This window comes from Protobothrops mucrosquamatus, unplaced genomic scaffold (genome assembly GCF_001527695.2).
Source record: "Protobothrops mucrosquamatus isolate PMUCROS unplaced genomic scaffold, P.Mucros_1.0 scaffold266, whole genome shotgun sequence".
Classification (NCBI taxonomy): Eukaryota; Metazoa; Chordata; class Lepidosauria; order Squamata; family Viperidae; genus Protobothrops; species Protobothrops mucrosquamatus.
Window position 1 is genome coordinate 527203 of NW_015386611.1, and position 10000 is coordinate 537202.

At 32.3% G+C, this 10000-nt stretch overlaps 1 protein-coding gene across 1 annotated transcript in view; it reads left to right on the top strand.

Annotated features, from left to right (window-relative positions):
* VTI1A (vesicle transport through interaction with t-SNAREs 1A) overlaps nt 1-10000 on the top strand; it is a 139097-nt gene that overhangs the window by 54116 nt on the left and 74981 nt on the right. Inside the window, exons 4-5 of the mRNA XM_015814599.1 lie at nt 2398-2475; nt 8504-8524. Coding sequence (XP_015670085.1) covers nt 2398-2475; nt 8504-8524 — 99 coding nt within the window. The remainder of the gene's footprint in view (nt 1-2397; nt 2476-8503; nt 8525-10000) is intronic.

Consider the following 10000-nt stretch of genomic DNA (forward strand, 5'->3'; position numbering starts at 1 on the left):
ATATATATATATATATATATATATATATATATATATATATACACACACACACACACACAAACACACACACACACACATAGAAAAACGAACACCATTTTCTAGCGTGCGTGCGGGCGCCTGGGGGGCAGCTGTCAAGCTGTCACTGTTCCTTATCTCTATCCCCTCTCATTTTGGAGCGATCTCTCAATCTGCATTTTAAACGCCCTGTAGGGCTGTCATCCTCCCCTAAAGCAACCGTTGTTTCGCCCGTAGCTCCCTCTCCCCAATCCTGCGAAGAGCAGCTGTTCGGATGTTCCTGCTCCCTATTCCCCCCTTTTGTCTCTCCTTCCGAGCCGCTTTCGTGCGTCCGTTTCCAACACCCGATCTTGACACATTGTTAGTTTGTCATCTTCTCCCATAGCAGCCATTACTGCCTCACCTGTAGCCCTGTTGCTCCAATCTTGTCGGTTGCCATGGAGGATCTGAACACAACTATCGGGTCCACCAACAGGCTGCCGGATGCGAATCAACTTAGCATGTTGCAGATTAACACAATCAATGGGCCAATGATGTGCTCGAGAAGCCGGGCGCAGACTCGGGCAGCTATATAGACAAGCTCTGATGACGTTGGCAGTCTGGCCTACAAAAGCTCAGTAACTCTTTTACTTACAAGCTTGTTTATATTAAACGGTCTTGTTTATTTTTATCCTGGTGTTCGTTTTTCTGTTTTTATTGATAATGTGTATACCCAGGAATCACATTTTTTATGTTATTAAGGATATATATATATATTATTACTATCATTTTTGTTAGTTCAGTTTTAAATAGGTTTAGGAAATGAAATTATGTATTTAAATTAACTTTCTAAATATCTATATAGTCTTTGTTCAGACTATATAGTTTACCATAGAAACTAAGGTAACTAAGGTAAATTCTATAGACCTCATATAATCGATGGAGATTGCCAGTCTAGCCTTCTAACATCAATCTTTTTGCAACCATGAAAGCAATCAATATCCATTTCTATTGTCTACAAGTTTGCTTACAAACCAATGGTATTTAATTCAAAAGAACATGAGCAAAACTCAGTGAATTCTTTAGAGCAGGCATGTCAAACTTGCAACGTCACATGATGTCGCGTGACATATCAGGACTTTTTCCCCATTGCTGGCAATGGGGTGGGCATGGTTTTAGCATGACGCATCCAGCCCGTGAGCTGGCAGTTTGACATGCCTGCTTTAAAGCAAATTAACCAAAAGGAAACTAGTAGCACAGCTGACCATGTATATGGCCACATGTTGCATTATGAGCATCACTTTTTTTTCTAAATAGGTCTACAGGTATCTAATTCTCCCTCATTTTAAATCCACATATGCTTTCTTGAAAGTCTTCTGTTATCATTTTTCATTGTACATGTTTATCTAATGAGCTTTGGTATGGGATGCTATTGCATATTAACTTTCATGCTCCGTGTTTTACGTGATATGAGAAAAATATAAAACACAAGCTTCTGCATTTAGTTTAAGTCCAGCATATATTCTTTTCCAAAAATTCTTTTCAATCCAATGTTTAAAGAAGTAGAATTTCTTTTATTGAACCTGTCTCCTATTGAATAAAAGAGCACATTACTTTTTTTTTCCTGAACAGCAGCTTTCAGTAATTCTTTGCATTTCAGTTTACATAAATCAATCAAATACCCAATGAAAAGTATACTTTTTCTTTGTCCAAGTTTTTCCCCCCCTTTTGAGTACAGGGTAGTGATTTTACTGCGTGGTTCCAATCAATGGGATTCTAGGCTTTGCCATTAGCCTTTAGGCGTATAAGAATTCTTACTTAAAAAGTTTTACATCTGATATATGGAAGGTGAAATAAAACAAACTGTCAATTTTTTTCCCCTTGCTCTTTTTTATAATGTTCAGTTTTCTTACTGGCATATCTCTGTGCATAATAATATAATTATTAGACAGAAACTCTTAATTGTAGAATCTGAATTATATGGCATACAATGTAACCATTGTTCTTTTAGTATTGGTAACAATATAGAAGATATTGTAATCAGACACTTTTAGTTAGAACAGGATTATATAAAATGACAGGAGGTTTTAGGATTGGAGAAAGAAGGAGAATGCAATTTAGTTCAAACTAAATATAATGAGAAAGGTTTTGGATTTCTTTTTTCTATGAAGATGCATGTTGCTAGGCTAATTTGATCTAACAATTATAAACTCCTCTAAACTTTTTGATGATTTTTATTATATTTGTTCTCGTTTTGTTAAAACAACTTGAGAAGTTTAGAAATTTGTATTAAGTAGGCATCCATTAGAGGGCTCTCGAGGTTTTGAGTTTAGCAACCTTGATAGTGATAGTTCCAGAGCTTTGCTTGCTCACATTTCTTTGTTTTTCTTTTTTATTTTACAGAAAAGGTCACGGATTGCCTACAGTGACGAGGTGCGGAATGAGCTCCTAGGGGACGATGGGAATTCCTCAGAGATCCAGGTAGGATGCTAATCAAGAAGCCCTAGTGGGTGGCTGGAGGGTGAAGGAGGTCATTGGCCCACTGGGCTTCTCAAGCTGCTTCTTAACAGCATTAGTAACAACTCATGTGGAAGTGATACTGTTTAATGCAAAGCTGGGGTCTTAATCAACTTCAAAATGATTCTTGGAGATCTTACAATTTAACTCTTTATCTTGGATCCCTGTCTGTTATGTTTTTTAGAAAAAATTAAACAAAAAAATGTAACATTTTCTTCCCTTTTTCTTTATTATTTAGTACTTAAGGAGTACCTTGAAACACAATATTTGCCAACAAACCGAAACACATGTAAAAGGAATACAAATTCACATAATACAGCTATGATAAGAGAGAAATATAATTAATTTAACACTGGAAGGCAAAACAAATGAAAATGGGATTTCAGAATGTCATAGTTTCTGAACCAGGTTCTGTTCTATGTACAAAACTGAAATTATACCAAAACTACATAAGTGTAATTAACTTAGTACAAAATGTTAGCATTTTTAAGAAATGTGAAATATTTCTAAATATTTTATTCAAAGTCTCCATTGTGCAATATCAGTTTCCAATATTGCAAGTGTTCAGGAGGGTTTTTAAAGTTATTTTGTTTTCATGGTTATGCACCCTTCTTTTACCCAAAGCTTACTCTGGATAAAGATCTATAATTTTTTGCTTTCATACATTATAATATTTTTAAATAAAATTTTTACAACTTTACACATAAGAAATTACATTGGAGTAATGTAAATTAGTGAAGATAAAAATATAATTATTTAATATTGTGAAAAGTTTGCCACTGATCTTAATTTCTATTCTACTTCCATAATAACTTTGATAACAATATTTAAAATGTATTATTTGTTACTATTTAGTCTTTGTTTCTCTAAAGTACATTAATAGAAGAGGTAAAGCAAGTGTCTATATGTACCATGTGTTATGTATCAAAATAAAATCTATATGTGATATAACTCAGACAAAAAATCAAGTGAACTTTCAATTTTAAGACTGCCTAGAGTTGTGGGGAATGGGTCAGCATATACATTTAATAATTCAATAAATAAAAATTTGAAAATTTAGGTTGCTATGTTTTTATTTTATACTCTATGATCTGTTAACATATATGCTAACATACATAGCTAATGTGTTTCAGTAATGATATTTTTTAATGCATAGTTTGTTTTCTTTTTTCTTTTTAATCATATGAAAGGGGACATATTTTTCAGAAAAGATCTTTAATATCTAGCACTGTTCACAGAATTTATTTATTTATTAAATTTATTGGCGGGTTATCTTATTACAGGATAATTCTGTCAAAAAAGTGATATTACTTTCAAACTTAAATTTTCTACATTGTTTTCATATTATGAACTTTGAAAGAAAAGAAATACTAGTTTTGATAAAATGTAAGCCATTGTTTGAAAGAATACATGCTTTATTTTATTGTCACCTTTAAGAAGAATCAGTTTATCCTGTGGTGAAAACTGATGTTTTTTATGTTTTTAATGATTAACAACAATAAATTTAGATATACATGTTAAAACAAAAAGGCAGGTAATGCCATGAAATTAACACAGAAAGCAAGTTTACTCTAGAGCAAAAAATATAGATTTCCTTATCCAAAGTCAGTTAATATTCTGTTTATCTATATCAGCCTTTTAGTTGATATCAAGTATACTATCCATCCATCCATCCATCATTGCTTGACTAGTAAAATTTATAATAATAACTTGAACAAAGTTAAACAGATGTAACATACTTTGACAATAGAATAGAATAGAGCTGGAAGGGACCTTGGAGGTCTTCTAGCCCAGTCCCCTGCTCAAGCAGGTGAACCTATACCATTTTAGACAAGTGACTGTCTAGTCTCTTCTTAAAAACCACCAGTGATGAAGCGCCCATGATTTCTGAAGGCAAGCTGTTCCACTGGTTAATTGTCCTCACTGTTAGGACAATAGTTAGTGAGAAATTTTTCAGTAATTTTCTATACATTTGTCCTTTAGGGTTGGATCTAGAAAATTTAGGGAATTGTCTTTCAATATACAGAATTTCCTATTTAATATTTCTGATTGATGAATATACTTCTATATACTTTATGCTGGATATTATTAAATTTATCTGTTCTTGATATAATCATTTAAGTTTAAACTAAAGAATGAAAGTCATACTCAATTTGTCAGGAATAACATAAACCAGTGCATAAATAATAGAAAAGCAAGTGTCCTGTAAACATAAGCATAAACATGTGGTTCTGACAGACTAGGAGTATTAACATCTACATACTACCTGCTGCATAGTTAAATAGAGAGCAAAGAAAGTGAGAAAGCTAAAACAAATCTAAATTAGGTGTTTCCAGAAATAAACAGAATTATCTGTAATGTGTTATTCTGTTCTTTACATAAAGACTCTGTACTATATGCAAATCTATATGTTTGATGTCATTGTTTTTCTGTCCATGAAAAAATGTTAAATCTAATAAATACGGCACATAGAATATATTCTCAAATAATTTATAATAAATTATATGATTGGGAAAATATGGTTAGTAAAATATTAGACATTCTATATTACAGCATTTTGGTCCTTCAAAAAAAACCCCATCTTGTCTGTCCTAATAGCTTCATTAGAGATAATTATTGTGTTATCTGTCTAGCTTAATTATTATTATTTACTTAACATTTTTATGTTCTGCCTATCCTCTATGGTACTAAAGATAGTATAGACTAACTTGACATACTGCTTTATCTAAAAGCTACTCCCTACATTGCATTTTAGTATTTAAAATAGAAATTTGGATAACTTATACTGAGTTCAGTGAACTGTATATTTTTTGTTCTGAGTGTACCTTGCCTTTTATTCCACTACATTCAAATAAAATACTTTTTAAAATATATAAGATTTACATAAGTAAATATGTAATATTTCAGTGTTTTGTTATTTTTTCCCTAGAATAATATTATTTATTTATTCAAAAATTATATATGTTTTCTTTCTCAGTGAGTTGTTTATCTTTGTATAGCGATGTTTAAGCAATACTTTGGAACGTCTTAAGTTTATCTGATCGCATCAATTTCCTTGAAAGATTCAAATACAGCAGTGCAGAAAAATAGAATACATTATCAGTTTATAAGTTTATTTAATATTTTTTTATTTATTTGATAAGGACACTAGTTAGGCAGTTAATAAATAGCATGCTAGATTGGTAGCTTGCTTTCAAAAGTATAAGAAATTTTAATTTCATTATTAAAACAATGGAAGTGGTATTTTTATTGCTGTTAGTGGTTAAGGCATCAGACTAGAAACTGGGAAACTGTGAGCTCTTTTCCCACTAGGACATGAAGCCAGCTAAGTGACCTTGCGCCGGTCACTTTCTCTCAGCTCTAGAATAGAGGCAATGGAAAACTACATCTAAAAAACCTTGCCGAGAAAACTGCAGGGACTTATATAGGCAGTCTTTGAGAATTGGACACAATTGAATGCTAGAAAAAAAATCTCTAGACCTCTCTGGATGAGAGAAATTTCTTAATAATTCGTATACTAATTACAGCATAAGTGTGTAAGTTGATAAATACAGTACAACAAAGCAGCTGTTACCTAGAGAAAATATTTTGTGATTATATGGTTACCTAATTTTTGATATCCTAATTCTGATAAAGACTTGGATTGCCTATGCATTATAGTGTATCAAAATTCTAAAACGCTTCAGATGGGGAAAGGGAAATGGGTCAACTTAATTCCCCAAGATCTAAAGAAGGTCGGTATCACTTTATATAGCCTGGCAGAGCAGATCATTACCAGTCACAAATCTGTTACATAGCGTGAGTATATAGCAAAATAAATAGACTGTCTCACAAGTTCAGTTCGACCCATGATAATGTGTAAAGAGCGTTTAATAGAGTTCAGCATTTATTCGTTATCTGTATGTGGACAGAGACGGCACTACCGTTATCGGCTTCTTGGGAGGGAAATTCCGTGGTTCTCCATGTCACGTGATCTGCCTCACAGACCCATGCACTCTCCGTGATGCAGTTTTGATTCTTCTCAGAGCAGAGCAGAAGGCTTAGTCACAAGAGATTCCACTGGTTCAAACCAGCGTAAACCAGATTTTTTTTTTTTGTCTACAAAGGAACAGATTACCACTTGTATCAAGTGGAGGAGGGGAAGAAAAAGAGAAGAATCTTTGTTTCCAAAATATGTTGATAATTATAACCTAAAAATGTGGCTGCACACATATTTATGCTTTCTGATTGAATTTGGCAGGGTTAGGATACTGCTTTTAAAAACAGAAGTAGTAGCATGTCATCAAGTGTCATAACTGTTAAATGAGAGAAAAATCTTTTGTTAATTTGAATGAATATCTTTCAGACATCATTTTAAAAAGAAAACCACCCATTATTTAGCTTAGCTGTAAATCCTATGCAGAGCTTAAATTCAGCCATGCAGCACAAACAAGATAGAACTCTCTTTCGCTCTTTCTCTCTCTTTTTGACACCTATTGAAAAAACAAATGTGGAGCATTTTAAAACTTTCATTCACTATGGTAGAGTGTCATGCCCCAAATGGTTTCTATTGCAGAATAGTAGTTTTAAACTTTGGCCCTTAAGCTATCATAGCCATTACATGAATGGTGACCTGCAAAAGGGGATGGGGGTGAGCATAGTGATGCAGTAAACTTGGAAACCATCTTTTTTGGAAACCGAATGTTTATCTTTTGGGAGAAGAAAGTGAGGAGGAAGCAAGAGAGCGAACCAAGAGTGCTTTTAATTTAAGAACAGGTGGGGTTGGATTAGAAAACATGCTTTTCCCTTCATTTTTTATCTTTAGAAAACTAGAGCTATTGAATGCAGCACTCTTCTTAAAAATTAAAATGTCTCCGTTTTTATTGCTTGGCATTATAAATGTTTAAATTCTAGATCAACAATATGAGCATAAGGAATCATTTAAGTTAGTTTTGTATCTCTCTTTCTCTCTCTGTGTGCTGTGTGTGTGTGTGTGTGTGTGTGTGTGTGTGTGTGTAGGAGAACATCTTTCCTAAATTTACACCCTAATTCAAAATTATTTTCTATATGTATGAATACACTGGTAATGGCCAGTTGAAGAACAAACCTCAGTTGTAAAATAGCATATTCTCAATAAAGAAGCTTTTCTCCTTCCACCATAACTATAACTTTCTTTATGTGTGGCAAAGAGACTGAGTGTATTTATACCTTAGCATAAAAGGCTACTATTTTAAATAAAGGTTATTATGCAGTATAGCTGACAAAAACAATTGAAAGGATTCTTCTTTTGTTTAGTTAATTAGAATACACCATTTTAAAGAGCAGAATAGTGAAATGTAAACTTTTTGAAGTAAATTCTCTTCAAAAGCATAAAGAATGGTATAGGCTAATAAAACAGTGCCGCTATTTGCTTGTTCTTCAGTTATTTATATTATTTGGATGCATAATACTACAATACTAAATAGTGTAGACTAACTAAATTTAGATTAAAAATAGTACACTTTAAAATGGCATATAAGCTGATGTTTCTATAGCCATCAGTTATAGTTATTCTGGCTGATTTAGTAAGATAGATGTATAGGGAGACATAAAAAGGCAGATGTCAGTACTAACAAAATAAAAAATGTAGAAATCTTGTATATACAAAATCACTTCAGCTGTACTATCTTAGAAGAGAGGAATAGTAAACTTGTTTTCTCCTTTTTGTATTATAGACTTCTATGAAGTCATTCCCCTTTATTTCATGATAGTGTCTTAGATGTGGTTTAAAAGAGAATTTCACACTATTCTCTTTGTTTAATGTGACAGTGTGCGAAAGTGATCTTTATTCGTTCAAAAAACTCTGCATGTAGTCTATGTTTAGGGTCTTTTAATGTGTTTGTCTGTGATTTTTAAATGCTAAACATGTAAACAGATAAATTGTCAATGTTAATTCTGTATCCTGTCACACAACTGATCTTTCTTTCCTGCCATTTCTTTCCTTTTTATCTTTTTCTGTGCATTCATGTTGCAGTTGATAAAATTACGTGAAGAGGTGAGTATTTTGTTGCCTAGCTTTTTCTTTAAAGCTAGCTTTTCATATCTGAATAAATCTTTTTGGTCACTTACAGAGAAATCTGCAGAACGCATGCATTATATATCTATATATCTATATTTATCTATATCTATATCTCCTTAAAAATGTTCTAGAACTGTGTGAGTCTTTTCTTTAATAATCATACATTTCATCAGAATCCCTAGGTCATACTTTTAAAATTACAATTCTTTAATAGCACTAAGAAAAAAGATAATTTAAAGGATCTGTAAAAAAAAAACACTAGTATTTGATATGTGTTTGAACACCATGTTGAAATCAGATCCTGTAATGATATCTGCACAACAGAAGGTACTGTAACAGTAGGGGGAAAAAAACCCTTTGCTTGAAAGGTACAAGCAATACCTCATTGTGTAGATCTACCAGCATACAAAACAATATGAAAATATTGCATGCACGTATACTGAACTGTAGATGTATGCTCAGTTGTGCCTCCTATATTTATTATTTATTTGTGCATATGCTGTAGTGAATGCAAATTAGGATCCTTTTTCATTCCAGGAAATGACCAGAAGAGATAACAGTACTTCAAAAGTAATATCAAATCATCAAATGATTATTTCTTGACATTTTCTAGAGTACTTTTTCCTTTTTTAGATTTGTCCTTGGTTTTATTTTTTGCTTACACAATTCTCTCTCTGTGTCTGTCTGTCTGTGTGTGTGTGTGTGTGTGTGTGTGTGTATGAGAGAGAGAGAGAGAGAGAGAGAGAGAGTTTAAATCAAATTCTTATTCCTAGAATTTGGTATAGTAGAAGTTGCTAGGGAACCAGTTTTTTGAGATAGTGGCGTAATAACACCTTTCAGTTCTTGCAAAGAGAGACAAAACAACAAACTGTGCTTGTTTATTCTTGTGGTATTTGGTGAATGACCTCTGTTATAAACTGCCTGTTTTTCAAAAAGATGGGACAGAGAAGGGATGATGCTTGTTCATTGAGAAAAACTGGAGAATAACCAAATGAAATACAGTACAGAAAATGTATTACTGTATAGATTTCCTTAATAAATCAATATTTTTTTCATCAAGTAGTTTGAATTTCCTCCATCTATGTGAATTTTACATAGATAGTATTTTTCATTATATCAGTTTAAAAAAATACTGTCATAAAAAGGCAACTGAGCAAAGTTTCTTCAACTCTATCCTTATAAATTAGCATCATTATCATATATACTTATTTATATAGAATAATGTAATCAAAGTATAGATTAGTATTAAAGAACTTAGAATTCAGTTTTAATGGTAATAGCAAGCACAAAGGAAAGTGAAATATAAAATAAAGAAGAAGGAAAGAAATGCTAATAGGAAAGAAAATAGTTCCTCATCATACATGTAAGCTTTATTTTAAATTAGAACAGGTTTGAGTGATATAGTTTTCAGACCATATAATGTGGTAAGTCAAAGAGTTTTTTAAAAAAAAA